Genomic DNA, 21227 nt, shown 5'->3' with positions numbered 1-21227 from the left:
TATTACCTTGCACATGCACCCCTTGCTTTTTTTGTCTCTCTCTTTTTCTTTTGTTGTTTGGCTTATTTTCTTCTTTCCCTTTTCTTTTTCAGGGGGTGGGAGGGTAAGGGGTTACAAAATAAGTTACTAAGCTTTTCGTGCGATAAGTATCTAGAAAATATGGTGTTTGCAGAAGATACCCGAGAATGTCTAGAAACTGTTCTTGCAAATAGCCTCTATGTAAGCTACAAGTACTATTGTAATACTAGCACGGACACTAATGAGATTGTAATATTGGTACTTTTAAAACTCAAAAAGAAAGTTTGAGGAAAAAAAGCACCAACTTCAGTTATCTGGGCAAAGTCAACAGGTAAGGCCGGCCACGATGGAGTGTGAGTCGGACACACGGACCAGGTTCAATCCAGTGAAAAGTTTACCTTCTGTAAAGTGGCTGTCAACGAATTGTGTTGAGGAATGGGGTCCAAGTGGGTTTCTTGACCAAGGCTAGAAAGCTCCTAGGGTTTAAAAAAAAAGGCTAAAAATCCCAGGTGACCCTGCAGGAAGGGCACATTTTCAAAAGCCCATATGTGAGGTCAGGCTACATTAACCCCAGTAGTGAGATTCAAAGGGCGCAGTTTCCAAAGGGAAGTAGAGCTAATTTTAGAAGGGCTTTCTCCTGTCACAGCCAAAGAAGTCCCAAATGGAAACACGGGTCTTTGCATGCCAGAGTATGTAAATCCAATATTGACATTGGTTTTCTCCCAAAGATCAGCATGCTCATAGGCCAGCCTCTACTTCTTAATAGTGCAAAGAAGTAGATGAATTACTAAAGAGTTGAAAGTAAACCTTCCACTTAACTAAATAAAGTAGCTAAAAGTACTTTTCCTTCAGTGGTTAGGTCTCTGCTCCTCATCAATAAGCACCCAGAAATTAGGAAAGCATATGACTGCCCACTATCCCTCACAAAAGCCATATAAATGCATCCCTCAAAAGTTATTCAATGCGAGGGTACTTGACTGACTGAATGGACGAACCTGGACCCAAACATCAACAGCAACACTACTATTTTCTTAGACTGGCAGATTCATACACTGTCAGTGTCCCAAAGTTGCACCTTATTGAATAGGCACCTTTGCGTGTCATCCACAGTTTGCGGTATTTTCATCACATGTCGGCCGTCCCCAGTGCACAAATTCAGCATCATCACAAAACGCCATGCTTGGTGCTACAGCTACAAATGAAAAGTCACATTGTTGGTTATAATGCTGTTGCTGTGGTCTTGACAGCGTTGTCATCTATATAAGCTACTTACGCTTTCTGTATATGTTCGATACTAGTCTTTCACATGATGCTATACCTTAGGGAGCAGGGGCTAGCCATATTAAACTGTGCCATCCTTATAATTATGACAATTTTTACCTAAGGCCCTAGGTTTCTCAATATAATTATTAATTAGGAAAGCTCTTCTACATTCTGTAAATGTTCTACGATCTACTATTCTACAATCTTCATCACATGGATCCTTTGCCCTCACTTTTAGCTTTATTCATTTTATAATTTTCTTAAAACTAACCCTGGTTTCTCGCATATGCCCAAATTATTTCAAAGAGACATTGTGCAAATATTTTGCAGTTGATCCCACTCTATCCGCTAACTTTCACTCTATTTCATGTCTTTTGAGAGATCCGAAGGTCTGGTTTATGCTTTCGTTTTTCCTTTACTGCAAAATAATCCTCTTTTATCCATATTCTTTCGACTGACACACTCAATCAAAACTGCCCTCCACTCTGCCAAGTCGTCTTTACTTGAGCCTGCCGCTCTCGAGTTGCTTCACCTTTCCTCTTCTTTCGAATGAACGTCTATATGTATAAAGCACCCTCAAAATATTCATATTTCAAATAGGTAGTGCTAAAATATTGAGAGGAAAAAAATGTGTCCCCAACTCTAACTCAACCACTATACCTTAACTAGAAAAAGACCTCGTCTTAACAACGATCCTTTCCACTACCCTCAATCCCACCTCTAACCAATAGATTATCACCCCTAAACCTAATCTAACAAACCGCAACTCTATACCTCACATGTACTCCTTCTCTTTTTCATAACTAGCTTTATTCAGTTTAGAGCGCACTGTTACATCACACTTTCAAAAGGAACCCCTGCTGTTCTTGTCTTCACTTCTCCAACTCCCCCTCCCAGACCCCCTCTCCCCCGGTTTCCTTAGAGCTCGTTTGTAACACATAAATAAATCCCCCATTCCCCCCATAACATATTGTGTTTCTTTAGGGGCCCTCTGGCCCTATATGTAGGTTCCTCTATCTTAGCACACCGGCCCATGGCAGAGGTCCTCCATTTTGCCACGCTGGGAGCTGTAGCAGTGGTCCAATAATGTGATATATCGTGTTTAGCTAAAAGTGTGGCAATATCGACAGTGTACATTCATGGCAGGGCAGCTCCAATCCCTCCAGTATGCCTAACACCGCCGCCCTTGGGGTTAGTTCTGCCTGTTGCCCCAGAACTTCATCATTATCGCTGCAAAGTTGTTCCAGTTTGTCCCTATTGCGGGGCAGGACCACACCATGTGAAAGAAATCTGCATCCGAGGATAGGCAGCAGGGACAGTGGGATGAGGTTTATTTGCCGGCCTTCCAGAGCCATAGAGGTGTGCTGTAGGTTACATGTAGATAATTTTGTTTTTTTAAGGTTTATTTTTTGTTTTTTAACAAGCAGTGCAGCAGTTGTTAAGATACAATCATCTTATGCACATTAGCAGGTGCCCCGAAGCCAACAGTCACCCAGCTACAAAATTTCAAGAGACAATGAGGAAAGATAAAAACATTACAATAGGTACATGTAATAGGTATATGTAGCTGGGGGTAGTCGCACCGCTGTTCTGTACATATTCACTACTCTCCGGACCCATTATCAGCTCCATCTGGTCTGCCCTCGCTCATCTCAGATTCATGTAGGTCATTCTCTGGAGTATCGGGGTTTAGGGCAGAGTTGTACAGTTCCCGCCACTCTGTTAGGTCCGTCTGTAGCTTATCACCTCTATGATTTAATTTCAAATGAACTTCTTCTGCTAATGCCCACTCTCACACATCCCCAAGCCCTGCTGTTATGTCTGGGCCTCTTTGTCCCATCCAGATAATGGCAATTCTACGCCTAGTTAGGACCATCATCAGCTGCAGCAGTTTGTATGCCATTACCCGCCTCCTGGGTCTTCGTACATGGCCCAACAGGCGTTGCAGTGGCTCCTCTTGTACGTGGAGGCCTGTGCTTTCGCACACTTTTGCCACAAATCGGGGCCAGTTCTGCTGCAGCCCAGGACATGCCCAAGCAAAATGTAGGAAGTCTGCCCTCTCCCCGTCGCATTTGGGGCACGTATCAGTGTGTCTCTGAGATATACGCCTCAGTTTCAAGGGTGAAAGGTAGGTGCAGTGTAAAAATTTGTAATTGATCAGCTTGAACTGCATGTTGCAGGAAACTGTGAGCGTAAGCATGATAATGACCATCCAGGTCTTGTCATCTATTTGTGCATTTAGATCTCCCTCCCACGCTGCTCTTGCCCAAGGGGGCGGACCAGTTGAGTCTAACCTCATGGCTTTGTATACGAGTGATTTCAACCTGTGCCCAAATCTGTATGTGAGTAATATGTCCAGTGCGTGGGTCGGTTGTGGAATATTGGGGTGTTTGGGCCAAGTTATTCTAGCAATCTCCAGTATCCCCATGTAGTGTAGGTAGTGACCCTGTCCTAGAGTGAAACTATTGCGGGCTTGTTCGTATGATAGAAAAGTTTCGTTCGGGTAAAGGTCCTCCAGGACGTCACCGCCCCCATCTTTCCACACCTGAAAGGACATATGTGCACTCATAGCTCTTACGGGAGCTGGTATCCATATTGGGAGTTCCCTACGGAACTGCCGGTGTCTCAGTAACTTTTCCACAGACTGTTTCCATATTTTCACAGTAGGGCATACTACATATGGCAGGTCATCCTTAACCCCACCTACCATGCATCAGTGCAATCTATATGTAGATAATTAGGCTGGATCAAGCGTAGGCAGGCCGGAATGACTTGGGTGCTGGGGGACCATACAAGCATCTTTCCAGTCAGCCTCCTCAAGTGTACTCACCCATGTTCCCCATCTCTTTTTAAGTGAGTCAAAGGCAGTGGGGGAGATAATTATCAATGTTTTGTAGATTTGGGAGACCACTCGCATCCCAAGTGGACCATGGAGGAGTTTAGCAATGAATGAGTTAAAATCTGGAAAGTCTTTTATTTTCAGTCGGTACCACAAGAGAGCATGCTGCAGCTGTAAATACGTATGGAATCGAGAAGGGAGTACTCGGCTTGTAGATTGTGAAATGAGTTAATGGTTGAACCTCGCTAGACATCTTCCAGAAGTGTGATCCCTATTGCGGCACCCGTGGCAAAGCCTTCTAGTTGCAAGACCTGGCTAAGCCAGCTTCCAGACCACAGCAGGGTCTGCTGTGTGAATTTCCCATACCATCTCATCATCCTCAGTGCAATTCACCACGTCTGGACAACCACTCTGGTGGGCTCTGGAAGCCCCAGATGGAGTGGGTTCTCATAGTAAACGTATAGGACTCTGTCTAGACCCAGTTGATCCATTTCCAGTCTACACACGGGGTCTCCCCAGTCCCCTGTCAGCCAATCGCTGATCACAAGAAGCTGGGAGGACCAATAGTAAAGGCGTATGTCTGCAAAGACCATGCTGCAGTTGTAAGAATGTTGGCAACATTTGTGAAATGGAATGTGAGGGGGCTTGCCTGCCCACATAAAGGAACGGATGTGTGATGCGAGAGTGCAGAACCGCTGTGCTGGTATTACTGAGGGGAAATTTTGAAGGACATAGAAAAAGCGCTGTCAAATCATCATCTTGAACAGGCCCACTCAACCTAGGATATTCACTGGAAAGCCTTCCAGTTTTGGAAGTCCTGTTTCATGCGTACTTCCAAGGGAGTCATATTAAGGGACTAGGCATGTTCCAGAAGCAGCACAATGTATCTGCTGAGATACCTGAACGCGAGTCATTGGATTGGAATACGTTCCTGCCAGTCATCTGTGTCCAAGATTCCTGATATGGGGAGCAAAAGGGAATGAGTTCAGTTGGTGCGTAAACCAGAAGCCTCTTAATATTGCGACAGAAGCCTCAATAATCAAGACCCGGTAACTAAGGGCTTGTGCATGTAGAGGAGCACACCATCCGCATAGAGGGAGATACAATCCTGCACACCACGGCCTGATCTTCACCCGAGTATATGAGCATCATAGCGAATAAGATGGGCTAAACGTTCAATTGCCAAAGCAAACAGAAGGGGTAAATGGGGCACCCCTGTCTGGTGCCCTGTCTGATTGGAAATGGCTCTGAAAGCGTTCCTTTGATGCAAACTTGTGCCACTGGTGCAGCATAGAGAAAGCTAACATATCTACGGAATCTAGGACCAAAGCCTATAAATTCCAGGATCGAGTCCCGGAAGGACATATGGATGGAGTTGAATGCCTTCTCAGAGTCTATAAGACGTAAAGGGCTTGTGTCGGGTATTTCGGACTTGTGCACCAGTGCAAGGTGGAAGCTCCTGATGCAGAAAAGGGTGCTACATCTTGGCATAAAGCCACTTTGATCAGGGTGGATAAGAACTGTAAGTACCACAGAGAGACTTCGTGCAAGGGTCCTGGAAATATCTTGAGTTCAGTGTTAATTAAAGAGCTAGGACTGTATGATGCGAAGCGACCCGGGGGCGTTGCGAACAACCACAATGGTGGCCAGCTCCAAGTCCCCAGGGGTTGCGCCATCTGCTTCTAGGTGAAGATCCAGCAGTTGAGGCACAAGCAGCTCATGGAACGTCCTGCAAAATTCATTAGGGTAGCCATCTGGGCCAGGTGTCTTGCCAGCATTCAACTCAGACAAGGCATCACCAATCTCCTCCAGCTTAAGTAGGGAGTCAAGATTTTTCTTTTGCAAGGTGGATAGGCACGGAAGCGGAATATCAGGTAGTATATGGTTAGACCAAACTGCTGAAGGCAGAGGGCCCAGGGCATACAGGTCGCAATTGTAGTCTGCAAGCTTTCAGCTATGTCGGCAGCCGTACGCCTCCATACTCCCATGTGGTCTGCCTTCTCTGGTACCACTGTCGAGGTCAGGTGTCTGGTGGCCAGCCAATAGAGTAATTTACTGGATTTATCACCATGTTCATACACCTGCTGCATTGAGGCTCTCCATGACTGCAGAGCTCCTTCTAATGCTAGTTTGTCGTGGTGAAGTATCTTGTACTCCACCTCTTCAATTCCTATCCCAACCCTTAATCACCTTTTCCATACTTCATCTCTTAACCTAGCCATAAACCGTACCCCATATCTTTACAAATATTTTAATAAACAAATATATATTTAAACCAAACACTGCTTTCTAATTTCTTTTTTTACATTAATATAACATTTTTGTAAAACACCCTATAAGCAGACTACTTTTCCCTTATTTTTTTCTTCATTGTTCTTTGTTGAGAGTTTATATGTATATGAAAACAGTGCACATCTGTCTTAATTAGAGTTTCCCCTGAAATATTTTTAACAACTTTTTAATGTGCTTTTTTTTTATTGTAAACTAAACAAATCCAGCACTATATATATATATATATATATATATATGCCTTACTTCTAATCATTCCCATTACATCTCATGGCTAGTCTCCGGATTTCCTTCAAATCAATTATGATGCCCTTCAGGCTTCACTTCTGGGCTGTCCTCTTTTATACATACTATTATTTTTTTTTATTTATGTTGATCCTTTCTTTAGATGTTTTTTGCCTTTCAATACTAGAAACTCTCAGACCATGTTCTCGTTTTTAGCCTTTGATAAAGCCTTTCATAGGTACTAAACTTGAAACTATGTGGACGGACACTGATTTTCTTTATTTCAGCCATGATTTTTCATTACTCCCATGTCTAACTCATCCTCTGAGGAAGTGTTCTATTTTGTCTCTATCTTCTTCTGTCTTCACACTCATCAGCATCTGAAAAAGTACAGACAAAATCCACCTGCAATTTCGTACTTTGCTTAGATCTTGCTCCAACTTTCACATTGTTTCTTATTTTGCTTCATCACCACTTATTTTCTGCTTTATTGCCACTACATGGTTTATAAATGTATTGCTTAGTTGGATAAGTTGGATTTAGACATAATGTGTATTATTGTTCCTGGCTTCTTATTTCCCCAAACTAGATTCTTTTCTCTTTCTGTTTGTACGGTTTTCATATATTCCTCTTGCTTATTTTTCACTTTGCAACTCTTTTTCTATTGAGGTCACTGCTTCCTCTTTCTTTGCCGTTTTCTGTCCTCTTCACAGTTCTTAATTTAAGACCTTCTATTTCAAAAATAGTCAAGTTCAAACATCTTTAACTCATATTTTAGCGCGGATTTCTATGAATCAGTTTGGCTAACAAGTCAAAGAAACACATTATATTAAAAACAAAACCTTTCCTTTTGGAATTACACATGAACAGCCATTTGTCACCAACCACTACAATTTAATTGCATTTGCGATCAAAGGGAACACTTCAGTTAATTATGGAAGAATTTAAGATGTTGAGTATTTAACAATTATGTGTATCTAGAGTGTACTTTTGGTTTGCTTTTACACGTTGCTTTGCTCTGGGAGACAAAAATTGTGAAATAAATGTAGAGGGACACCTTGACCAGTCCAGTTTGCTTCTCAGACAGGAAATGAAAACTCATTTTACAGGTAAAGGTTTTTTTTGTTGCTAATTGAGCAGTTGCAAGTGAAAACAAGCATTGGCATAGCCAATAGGTCTCGCCTTTGGGACGTTAAAAGTGTTCAACTTTGGCACTAGTGTGAGTGACAGAGCGAGCATCACCACAGTACAGGCCAGCTCAGTCACGACGACGAGGAGGCAAAGGAGCTGCTCAAGCTAAATGAAGACGATGAGGGACCGTATGGTACCAGAAGCTCTTCCTGCTGCCAGCAAGTCATACCGGGGCTCAGGAGTTTTTTATTTGGGAAGCTGAAAAGGGAGCACACAGAGATAGTACACATAGACGCTTGGAGATATCTCTACCCTGGTCATTCTATTCTCATGTACATGCACATACTGTTGTTTTGATTACATGTTCTCATTGTACTCATAGTTTCTATCCATAGCCAGGCTAGTCAATTAGGTCTTATTAATTCGAGACCATGCTCGTGTTGAGATGATCTGGGATGGGACACATTCTTTGAGACCAGCACACCCCAGGGCACAGTTCCAGTCATTTGGGATGCCTTTAAGCAACCATGTGAGGAAAGGCCCCTAGCATAGAAACTTACTTAGCAAGGCAGAAGTGGATAGTAAAAAATATAACCACTCAACGAGCTTTAGGCTTTGTAAGCTGTTACAAGGAAGTCTCTACTCCAAATGACATTCTGCATAGCTACAAATAAAGTCAGCATGTGCACAAGATATAATTATCAATTACAACATAAGATTTGGATACACAAAACCCCATGCAGAAGACCAAACTATAAATTGGCAATGATCTGAGGACAGCTTAAACTCAATGGAACCATAGGGTGGGAACCATTCCCCTGAAGGCGGGTCAGATTTTCAATGGAAAGGGTGATACGATTGTCATCTTACTGGCCAGGTGTTTGGGTTTCAGAGGGCAAACAGACACACTGCTACGGTGAGCACCCCAGTCTCATTGGCACTACTGAACTGCGATGAGCAGAATGCTTTCAGAGACTTCTTTCAAGCCATATATGCTATGGCATTAGAGCATGGATAGGATATGCAGACATATCTGGGAGGGAGGGGATAAGCGGGGGAAGAATGCAATTGGTCTACACTCTCAGGGTAAATCATGGACTTTCTGGAAGAGCCTATAAGTGTTTCTGAATGCTGGGACACTGGGACCTGGCAGGTTTCCTGTATCTTTCTACAAAACAAATTCCAGCAACCATCATACCTCTTGCACCTTCTCGGGTCCAACAGCCACACACCAGGGAAAAGCTCTGAAGGCTGAGCCTCCTACAGGCCTATTGCACGTTTGATTACGGATTCAAAAATATTTACAAAAGCCCTTGCCAATGGACAGGAGGATCTCATGCCAAGCATGATGTGCCCAGACCAAGTAGGCTTTCTCAGACTTAGGCAAAGAGTGATATTAATAGATGGCTAGCCTTCCTTGTGGAGAAAGCAGACAGAAGGAGTCTGCTAGTCTTGTTACTATCATTGGATGCTGCAAAAACAATGAATCAAGTATGCCAGAGTCTTTTTCTCAGCCATCATACTCAAGATGGGGGATAGGTTGAGTTGTTGAGGGATTGGATTTTGTCAGACATTTAGGTCCCCAGCAACAGCTCTCAAAGAGAATAGTCCTATGGCTAAGGCTTTTCCTTCCAAAGAAGCACGCGCAGGGCTGACATCGCTCTCTCCTAGGTTTTGGGCTGGTGGTGCACCCTCTGGCCATAAGGATTAGTTTTAGGTCCCACAGAGACAACAAAGGTACCCCCTTTTCAGGAACAGAGCAGATGCTTTGGCTGTTGATGTCTTGCTTTTCCTGTGCGATCCTTGTGATAATGGTTAGATGCTCTATCACAGACTGAGGATTATGTGACCAGTCTCATCTTTCTCTTTCCCACATGAAATTCTGAAGGTTGGTGATGTGTCCACTGGTTCTTGCCAAAACCTCTGGAGAGGGACACTCCTGCACTTCATTAATACAAGCACTTTTTCTTTAATGGACTTACTAGCAATACGAGGGTAAAGAGCAGGAAGTATGGCAGTGGTCCATTTGAACATTCAAACTTTAGAGCTAATTAGTAGTTGCAGAATCCAGTTTCCCTGGTAACCCACTTATTACCATCACTCCACAAGTCTTTGAATTTCTGATCAATTCCTTCGTTACTGTTTCATAGTTTTTACTACTGAACAAAAGTATGACTGAATGAAGGTCTGCCCCCTGCCTAATAAAGAGTTGAGAAATGCTCAGAAATAATTGCAGAGGGATTTTGGTGATGCTTGGTACACATGCTCGCCAGTGCCGATACACAACAGCCTTCTAAGATGCAAGGACTCTCCTCACAGTTCTGTGGCCAAGGCTGTTTGCGGTAAAGTGGAGAATATGTGTGGTCCTTGTGAAAAGGTGTCAACTTGGACAGACAAACCTACATGCATGCCTTCAGCCGAAAGAGGGATCAGTATGGGGCACGAGCACACAGTGAGGTCCTGAGAACAGGCAGCCCTCCATACAAGCAGATTAAAGCTTCCCACCCTTTTCAGAGATTCAGCATTGTTGCTAATCAACATCTTAGAGGTTAGGTCCAAAAGCACGTTTTGCAATAGAACCCATAAAAGTTCAATTTCTGACCAGGGGGATTGGCTGTGCTCTAACTCTGGGGCTCTGGTCTAGCTGGTTTCGTACTGGTTGCTAAATACCTGGGAATACAATGAGTTCAAAGCAGGCTGCCAAGCGGGTTTCATTGTTGATTATGGGGCTGTTAAGGTTTCACTATTCCTATGACTCTTAGATTTCCTTGCAAGGCTAACAGCATAGTAATCTTTTGAGAAGTGTCTGAGTGATGAATACTAGGCGCATTCAACATTTTGAGGTCTGCCTGAAGGGAAAGGATTTGTGCAGAAAATGTCTAGCTGAGATTCATTTTCTTCGAAAACCATTCTCTGCCTGCTCTCTCGTTATATTTGCCTCCATGTAAAGAAGTAACGTAAAACACTAGAAAAACATTCTCACACCAAAAGCTAAATTATTACCCTAAATTTTAGAGGAAAAATATTTAATTTGCATTTCCATGCATTCCGCACAGAGCCGGCTTTAGGGTAGTGCAACTGGTACGACCGCGCTGGGCGCTAACCTGAGGAAACGTCGCTGACGTCTGGGAAGTGCGCTGTGTTTAGCAATAACTTACCATTTAACTAGATAAAATCAAGCTCTTTAACTATCATCTTTTAACACCATTTTCTCGTTAGTAAGAGAAACAGCAAACACGGACTATACATGTTTCTATTTATAATAATATGACTCACTCCTTTTGTAATGTTGTGTGGCACGAAATGCCACTAATACGACTGGCAACTTCCAATACAGTAGTGGCCCCGTCCTCCCTCTTTCCACCGGCCTAAGCTTACACCGCCAGGAATGTTATGATAATCATCCTGAGAGAGCGAGTGTTGCTTTCCAGTCTGAATATATTATGTAAAAGAGGCGGGGCCTCCTGACAATCGCGCCTCACGCACGGCCTGGCACGGCACGCTGGAGCTTGGACTGCTGCGCTCGTGGGCATCCTAGCGTGCGCAGGGGTAATGACGCACGTGCTGTAGCAGTACATGCATTTTGGACACTATTGTGTTGTTGAATGAAGGTCAACAGAAGCTGGATGTGACCGCTGCAACAGATTAGTGCAGATAACAGGCCCCAGCTGTGGATTTCGAGCAGATGGCGGGGATATGCGCTGCACTTTTAAATACAATACACCGGGGGCAGTGAGCACAATGCGACTACCCTGACAACATCATCTGTTCTGAAGAGATTTGTGCTAGCACAGACCTGTGATTCAACAACATATCGCAGTTCTTTGAGGGGCTGCACCGGTTTGGAGGTAATACACAATTAACACATTTTAAAGGATATTTGTACAGATTTATCTACATTCAAATGCAATCTGTCAGCGCAGCGGCAAAAAAACTCAACTTTCCCTTTGGTCACCAATATTGCACAAAGTAACCACTCAATCTCGCCAGCATGCAGAGCATATGAAACACAGAGCATGGGAACCTATTTTAGTGTAAAGGTTAAGAGGGCTAGTTTATCACAGATAAAACAAAGCGGTTGACAAGTAATACCAAGGAGAGGAGAGGCCACAGAGACAGAGGCGTCCAGAGAAAGTGACCCGCTGAGCAGACAGAGCTGCGGGATGAAGAGACACAGGGAGGTCCATGGACAGCCTTTACCTTGCGGGAGCAAGCAGCGCCTGGCGCGATAATTGCAACCAGATGGCGCCGCGCTCGCTCCTGCAAGGTAAACGCCGTACATGCACAAGGGCTCATTGGAAACAGTGCAGAACATGCACAAGTTTCCAATAAAGCCCGGAGTGATTCCAAGAGGTCACTCCAATGCAGCGCTTACACGCTGTGTAGGCGAGACCTATAAAGGATTTGTATAGCAGACATTAACACATGATGTTTCAGTTCAGGATCTGAATATTAAAGCAAAAAGATGTAATGAAACAGATGTCTGATTGCCTATTTCCTATGCATGTAGGATTCTGGGAGGGCATGCTACTTGATATAGATGCTATGTTGATTGTTATTTACATATGTGGTAACTCGTGGGAGATGTTTACAAACATTGGGCCTAACTTATAAGTTGGCAGAGAGAGAACAGAGAAAAAAGAAAATTGCTTGGTGCAAGGCTCCGTCATGTTGGTGGAGCCCTGCATGGCCCCGCACCATGTGACTCTGGGCAATAGCTCGCTTAATCTTCCCAACGGCCCCCAGCGCCTTGACACCCTCGGGTAATTGCTTACGCTTTACAAATACTGCACATTTACATTTCACCGAACAGCGAAATGCATTGACCGGAACAGCCATAAAGGCGGTTCCTGACAATGCTTTATAAATGACTGACAGTTTGACAGTCATTTGTAAATCTGGCAGGCGGTCCCTCCACAAGGGTTATTGAGTAATTTACTAAGTCGCTCTGGAGAAGCAACGTGCCGTCCACCAAGAAATAAATCAGCCCCTTAGTCATATATTTTCTCTTTACAAATTTCAGATATGAACTGATGCCCTCTATTAATCTCTTTTTCTAAATGTGATGGAATAGAGTTAGAACAGTAAATTAACCTAATCCGACAACAGTTGGACAAGGGGTTGAATAGTAAATTAAACTAGTCCTACAATAGTTTGAAAATGAGTTAGAACAGTAAACTAACTTAGACTTAAAATAGCTGGACCTGGGATTACTGAATATAGGACTATAAAACCAATGACATTATATTTAAAGCGATCTTCTTTTACAGTAGCTTGTTAGCAGTAGATGTTTATAAGTCTATGTTATTCTGGGATACGTTTACTTCAGTCTACGATGTCAAATAAAACGCTACACAATTATTCAACACTTTCTCGAACGCTGACAGAACTTTGCAGAATACACGTTAAATGGTACACTGAAAAAAAATAGAAATACAAGCAATCTTATTTAAAAAACATAAGCACACCACATTCAAATATTTTTTCTGCTGCAACTGCATATTCATGAAATTAATCCTGAACTCTTAAGCATCACTCTTATAATCTGAGCGTCCACATCTAACAATTAAACAACTGAATCACAAAATGAAGGGACTTGATAACATTGCGCAGACTGCAAGACAAGACCGATTGGTGCTGGTGTGTGAATGGGCGAGTCAGATAAAACGTGGTCTGCGAGGTGTAAACCTAACAATCCCCATCATTGTTTTAATTGCGAGTTTGCCTTACGACACAAAGGAACCAACTAAAATAGTCAAAGACATTTAGCACCTTAATAAGCAACTACAGTGAAATAACACGATAAAAGGTAGCATGCTAGGGGTATACACAGATGCAAAATATGTAAAAAGTGCAAAAAGACAGGAATATTTAAGAGAATGCTGAGAAGGAAAGTGTTTCCATGGTAGCTGACCTGGGGGTGCCTGTCTGCTCAGTGAGCAATCGAATGAAACAGCAGAAAGGGGAAGTAGTAAAGTTAGGGGTAAAAGAGAGTTTGGGGTCGAGGGGCAGAACTTTCTCTTTCCTGAGCCCCTCCTTGTGGAGTAAACTCCCGCTGACACTCCGATGCATCAAGGCTACACCTGGCTCTTTTCTAGTCCCTAGGTCTCCCCTTGCATTTCCCCGCTGACTGCACATTCTGCACAAGTGCCAGGACACTCCTTGGAGTAACAGTTCTACTAGTACATTTACATAGACATAGTTTCACACCTATTTAATCAGCAGAAACCATAACCTTCAATCAGGTCTTCACTACTGAATGATTAGTCATCCTGACCCTATAATAGCATACCTACTGACACTATAAATTGCTTGCTCTTCTGACACTACAAACTTACCTTTTCACGTTAGTATGCATAGTTTAATATGATTTTGTAAAATTGATACAAAATACAAATGTGGCGCTTTTACGCCTTTCCAAGAGCACTTACCAAGATGTAAAAGGTACGAATAACTTCCTATTAATATTTCAGCTCTCAGGATACTGCTCTCAAGGTCAACGGTCACAAACTCTGACTCAAGATCCTAAAAGTGAAGCAAGTAAAATAGTATTTGTTAGTTGTTAGTAAATGTTGCGCAATTTCAGCGGAGTTTGCAGCTCCGGAGGCTGTCAAGGCAAATTATGATTTTAGGTGAGTTTGGGTCTGCATCTTAATTGTAGTTCTCCCATACAATCGAGTTACTCCTAAATCACACTATACTCTTTAATGTAAAGTTTAATGTAAATGCTGCATGTAGGTGCAGCTCGAAAGTAACATTTCCTGACAGGTAAAGACCGCCACACTCATGCAACCTGCACATAATTCTGGTAAATCTAACTGCACACCCACATAGTCTCCAGTGATCCCCATGCTTTTTGCGTGCTATCGTTTACTTGTAGCCTTGGTCTTCAAATAGTTATTAGCTGTTTTTGTGTTTACATTTACAGCAGCAGCGGCTCCTCCCCCAAGGCGGAGGAGCGTTGCCCCACTGCTCTGCAAGAAGTTTAAAAAGGGAAAAATAAAATAATAATAAAGCTATGTTATTATCATTTTATCTTTCCGTTCCTGATTACGTGCGGGGAGCTGCTGTGCTGGCCAGAGCAGGGGCCAAGGGGAGGAGTGGTAAGCACACTCTAAGTACGCATGACGTTTTGGCCGGACGTCTTGGGCCAGCCAAACAGTTGTGCACACTTTGCAGGTTCTCCACCGGCTGTATTGCACAGCCTGGGTGGAGAACATGCACAGCCTCTGATGCCCTTCCGAGCCCCGAACCACGGTGCTCAGACCAATCACAACGCTGCTATAAGGCTGTGTTTGGATTGGCTAGTGGAGTCTGGGAACCTGTGTGCATCCTTGTTCCTGCTTCCTACTCCTGGAGTCGCCCGAGGAGCCAGAGAGGACCGAGCGGTGGAACCGGCCTGCAGGTAAGCGCTTTTTTTCTTTTCATTTACCCTTTCACCTCCCCTGCTCTGCCACCCCCGTTAAGTAGTAGCACCCACTGAATATTTATCATACCTGCTAATGCAAGGGCAGAGTCAACAATCATGACTACCACACACATCAATAAGTAAAACTCACCACAGTATCAATCAAAGCATGCTGACTGTCCACATAAGAAAGCAAGTCATAAACAAATCCATTTTATCACAAGGTCAGTGAAAGTATTTGCCACCTCGCCCCTCACTTTGAGGAATGATTACTTAACACCTTAACTGCTCTGCCATTTCCCTCACGGTGTTGAGCCCTTTTTGTGCTATTTGGGGTAGTAGTTTGCACTTAGGGCTGCATAACGTTTTTTCCACATAAGGTATTCATTACAAAGTTGCATTCTTTTTCGAAAAATCTTGTGGATTCTAAAATTACCCATAGTTTGTGAATTCCCCTGGGGAACAATAGAGAAAAAGTGCTCCGGATAAAAGTGTCTGATTAAGTGTTTAGTTTTTTCCTAAAAATGGCATTAACAAACGGTTTGCTGAACATGCAGAGCTGCATTAAAAAAAAAAATTACCACAGTTTGGCTTTTTTTTAAAGAGGTAACCTGTTTGTCATTTTTTGTGCTCAGAGCCTCCTTACAGTGTGTGGTTGAAACCAGTATGAAACTCATGGGTGATCCAGGAAATCTACAGATTTCTAAAAAGTAGACAAAGGGCCAGATGTACAACCCGTTTTGCAACCCGTTTGCGCATGCAAAAACCCCATGGGCCATGTACAAAGCCTATTAAGCGAGTCGCAATTAATTTGCGACTCGCTAAATAGATTTTGTGACTCGCTATTAGGAAGGTGTGTTCCCTTCCTAATAGTGACCGCAAAGCCATGTACCAATGTTTTGCAACCGCATTTGCGGCTGCAAAACACTCGCAAATTACCAACCTCTTCAAGAGGGTGGTAATGGAGTCGCAAATGGGAAGGGGTCTCCAGGGAACCCTTTCTCCTTTGTGACTGGCTCAGAAAATATTTTTTCAAAGGGCAGGCAGTGGTCTCAGGGACCACTACCTGCCCTTAAAAAATGAAATGAAAACGTTTCATATAAAAAAAAATGCATACCGTTTTCCTTGCAGGAAAACAGGCTGCATTAAAAAAAATCTGCTTTATTTAAAAGCAGTCCCAGACATGGTGGTTTGCTGAGTCCAATAGGTCACCATCCCTGGGAGGGCCTGTCATTCCCAATAGGCTTGCAAATTGCGAGAGGCTCATTAATATTCATGAGCCTCGCAATTTGAGACCCCATTGGGAATTGCAAACAGTGTTAAACTGTTGTACATCCCATTTTGTGACTCGCAAATTGCGAGTCGCTATTGCAACGCAATCTGCGAGTCGCAAAATTGTTGGTCGTACATCTGGCCCAAAATTCTGAATTCAGCAAGTTCAAAGGGAACCCTTGCTAGGGGACCCCAATTGATCTTATGTTAGAAAGGCACCCTTTTTGGCCTGTTTCCTCCCCATTTTTTTGTTCTGACTGACACTGGTGGTAGCTGACTCTGGTTGTGCCCTGGGCTCTGCTAGTAAGGTCCCGGGCCAGTGTTATGTTAAAGACACAAATGCATACATTGAGATACCCTTATAATTGGTATGATCTGCCCTAGTAGATAATAGGGCAAGGGAATGTAAACTACCTCTAAGTCCCTAGCATATAATAGGGCGTGGCAGTTTAGAGGCCAGCAGCCTTAGCTTCACTTGTATGTGTGCACTGCTGATAGCTTGAGGTTATTTTAAAAGTAACCCCGTGTTGCAGCATTGCTGTTAAAAGTAAAATTTACTGCCAACTCGACGTGGTATGGGCACTTTAAAAGTCAAAATCTACCTTATCTTTACATTTTGGGTACCCCCAAGGTCTCCCCTAGGTGTTCTAGGGGTCAGGGAGGGGGGTCATATAACTATAAGCAGGGTCCCTTTAAAAGATGTTTTATAACCTCTGGTGACTGGAAGCTGCCCATTTTATTTTTCCACAGTTCAGGAAATTCACGACAAAGTCGTCTTTGGTGCTGTGAGCAGTGTGAAGTAATAAGCAAAATAAGTTTTGCATATTAAGAACCCCCCAGGTCTCCCCTATGTGTTCCAGGGGTGGGGGGAGAGGGTGTAAATATGAGCAGGGGCTTTATTAAATAGGTTTTATAAACCCTGGTGAGGAAGAAATTCCACATTTCATTTTTTTCCATTGAAGATAAGTTGGATTCATAGTCTAACATGGCCATCTGTTATGGACACATAACTCTTGCTAGATTAGAACAAAAATACAATTCAAAGACTGAACAGAATGGCATTGATAAACCCAGCAACTTGGGATTGTTGGATTTATCATAACTTGTACAGAAAATAAGTTTCTGTAAGCCAAAATCCAGTCTCTAGCATTCTTCCCTGATTGGTCAGCCCTGAGGAGACTAGTCAAGCTGCCTTAATTAGGTGATAAGTTGCCTAGCTGGGCAGAGGCTATCTGATGGAGAGAGAGTTGTGGGGCACAGTAAAGCCAGAACAGGGGGTTGGACCATAAAGCATCAGCTTCAAAGGAAGGACAGATCAATCAAGCCAGTCAGCCAGGGCCACCCCCTTTACCTGCCAGACTGAAGGCTTAAGGACGGAATTCAAAGATGTGAGTGGGGGTAGTTTATGGAAATAAGCCATACTCTGAGTTTGGTTTAGTTAGCTCTTGCTGCTCTGCTAAAATTTCAGCCATAATAGATTTTGAGAGAATGGTGCTTTCTGGAACATGACTATGCCACACTTTGGAGGAAGTTGTCATGCTTTGGGGTGTTGCCCTGCACCTCAATGGACAGAGAGGCTCCCCTCCTTGTCGCCACTGGATAAATATGTGAGAGGTGTAGAGCCTCTCAGTTCGTTTGCCTGAAACTACAAGAAGGAGGGTTGTCCTGCTGGAATCCAGATCTGAACCCAAGGGCCTGCCTGGTGAAGACTGTGCATGCTGCACTATCTGGGACTACAGCTCTAAGGACTTTGATTTGCTTCAAGAAGGAGTAAGGAGGGGACTCCATTCGCTACAGGTTGACAGAGCTTAACTGGCCCTTCTCCTGCCAGAGTCCCCCTCCAGGAGCGCATCCAGTGCAGTTTTGAGGGGTTGACTAAGTGCATTGTTGGAATTGAAGTCCAGGCCTGCCAAGGACCATCTAGGAGATTACAGGCCCTTGGATTTGTGTTTCAGTCACTTGGACCACATCGGGAGACCTTCTTAAAGGACCTCCAAAATTTGAGAAAGCTTAAGAAACTTTTTGGAAAACGCTCCATAAGGGTACCGAATTGACTGCGAGAACCAAGCCACCTTCCACCGCGACCTGGCCCGAATTCCAGTTTTGTCCCGCTGAAGAGCTCTGGACATCTGAGTTTCAGGGTTTTACCGGGAGATCGCGGAAAGTCAAGCCAGCAAACCCTCACCTAATCTGGACTGGTGGAGAGCTTTGAGGGCCTACAGCAGAAAAAGTGCCAGAAAGTTTCTAAGTGCGGAGGTAACATTTTGAACGAGGTCCCTTGCGTGGAAGATCCGAGCAGGACTTCATCACAGTTGGCCTCAAATTTTGACTTTATCTCAGTCAAGCATGACTAAATGTCCAGAAGTGGCGCTAATGGTTTCTAAACACTAGAAAGTGTTTATTCTTTAACAATTCATATCTCTGGTTCCTGCATTACATTTTGATGGTTTTGGTGTGATTTTAAAGATAAAAATAGTTCACATTTGTGTAAATTGGTGTTGTGTCTTACTTATTTACTGTAAGGGTGTTTTTAAATGCTTTACATGCCTATCTCCTAAGTTAAGCTTTATTGTGCGGTGTCAGCTACCAAAGGTTGAGCAAGGGACTCATTTATAGAGACGCTGTTTATGACCCAGTACCGTGTTGTGGCCTCATTGCTGGAGTTAGGTGTCTACCTACCCCTCCCAATAACCCACCTTCCAACACCTCAGTGTAATATGTTCCTGTTGCAGGTACTAGTCTTAGCCACACAAGTGGTGCAGCGTTTTTATTGACACAATTATGGTAACACTGGCTGGTAGGATTTTGTGGATTCCTGTGAATTTCAGATGTTTTCATCACAGAAATGAGAGGAAAGTGTGTGATTTCAGGCATGGTTTGAGGTTTGCAGGTCATTGTGGCTAGGAAATCCTCATGGGATTCAAGCAAGGTACACTAACGTGGAATCCCCTAGTTTTCTAGTTTTCAAAAATATTTGCGGATTGTAGGTTACCATGGGTGGCAGCTGAGCACAGCCCAAAATCCTGCAGCTGTCCCTATTACTGATTTCTCTAGCTAGCACCTTAAGGCCTTTTGTGTGAAGGTCTCTTGGCGAACCCACACAAGTGAGAAACCATGGTTATCAAGAGACTTGGGTGAAAATGCTGGGTGGTAGGAAATTTGTGGCTCCATACGTTTTCCTCACAGACATGAGGAAAGTGTGTGTTCTTATCCAAATTTTGTGGTTTGCAAGGCATTGTGGGTACTCCCCCAGGTGTATAGTTTTCATAACTGTCTGGGTCTGGTAAGCTTTCTCAGGTGGCAGCCTACCCAAGCCCAAAAAGTGCAGCCATTCACTATTGCAAGTGGGAGGATATTGACAGTTAGCCACACAGTCCTGGCCCATATGTAAAAAAAACACTTAAAGGAATCAAATGTTCCCTCATTTGCCATTGGGATGGGATTTTTGAGTCTGCTGAGAAGCAGAAAGACTGTTGAGGCTTTAGGGCTGAGGGTGGGGCAAATGTTAGGATGGACCATATATTAAAAAAATATTCCTGCCATATTGGGCTTTCTGACCGCCAGGGACAAATTGGGGTGGGGGTGTGGCCAATGCCATAGCGCAACAGACGTGCTAGTTCTCTTCTATTGCCCCAAGGGAAAAATCCACAGTGTCAGGTGGACTTCCTATCACCTGGGGGGGTAGAGTTTGGGGCAACCTCCCCAATTCCCTAAGGAGCTGCTCCCCCAATACCTTGGTGTCTAATGGCTGAATCCCTGCTTGGGGATCGCTCTCTTGCGGCGATACCCAAGCAGGGATCCACTGGGCAGAGAAACCACTGGAAAAGGGAGATTGTCCCTGTCCAATGATACCTCTCCCAAGGCAGTCTTAGATACGCCCTCAAGCACTGATTCAGTGAAACAAACTCTCTGGCTCATTTATTTTCTCTTTGGAATGTAACTGATCATTATTACAAACAAACAAAAAAAGCTCAAGCTGATTGGGAAGCTCTTACCGAGCAGCCCTAGCAAAACTCCAGATAAGAAAATGAGGATCTTTTATATCACTCCCCAGGGTCGGCCAATGGCAAAAAGATACACTGGAGAGGGAGTGCGGCCCCTGCCCGCTGGATGCACTTAAGAGGATACTGAGGAGAGAGAGAATATACAGGCAGAAGATCAACATCTTTAGAATGTTCAAAGAAACAGTAATTACTAAATATCGCTTCTCTAGAGACGTGATACTTGACAAGGCTCCAATCTGGGAGCCTATTTCACCCACAGCCCTAATTACCGGCCACTGGATCTTTCCAGAGGGTCTCTGGGGACATGGCGGGCATTGCACAGGCAAGTCTTTTAGTCAATCAGATTCCTTTATTCGGCTTGAAAAGCCATAAAAGTGCATACAAGTAAATAAAAACAAACAGTACATACTTAATAAAACACCAAAATAATTTGGAGACACATAATATATCTAATCATAACAGATATAGTGGTTCTCTGCACTATTTATCACTAGAAGATTAGACGTTTTTGATATATACTCTTGTGAGCTCATTGATAGCTGATCTAAAGTGTATAAACGCATAAAAATAATTTTAGAACAATACCGCCCATCAACAACAATACAGGGGAGTACTTACCTCAAAGTATATGGAGGACTAATTTGCGTATCTAATAAAATTTTAAATCCAATTGATACATATCGTTAAAAGTACACTGTTTAAAAATCAAGATCCAAGTAGTGACCCGGACGGATCGTACTATAAAACATAAATTACAAAATTTACACACACATTTTAG

At 43.5% G+C, this 21227-nt stretch overlaps 1 protein-coding gene across 2 annotated transcripts in view; it reads right to left on the bottom strand.

Moving 5' to 3' along the window:
* The window catches only part of CYB5R4 (cytochrome b5 reductase 4), a 1096425-nt gene that overhangs the window by 531591 nt on the left and 543607 nt on the right, over window positions 1-21227 (bottom strand). For both annotated transcript variants that reach the window (XM_085611035.1, XM_085611036.1), the window contains exon 8: window positions 14197-14290. In XM_085611035.1, the coding sequence (XP_085467161.1) occupies window positions 14197-14290 (94 nt within the window). The remainder of the gene's footprint in view (window positions 1-14196; window positions 14291-21227) is intronic.

The sequence above is a fragment of the Triturus cristatus genome, chromosome 6, assembly GCF_964204655.1.
Source record: "Triturus cristatus chromosome 6, aTriCri1.1, whole genome shotgun sequence".
In the NCBI taxonomy this organism is placed as follows: Eukaryota; Metazoa; Chordata; class Amphibia; order Caudata; family Salamandridae; genus Triturus; species Triturus cristatus.
Note: the sequence above shows the minus strand (reverse complement) of the source record. Positions and strands in the feature narration are given on the sequence as shown.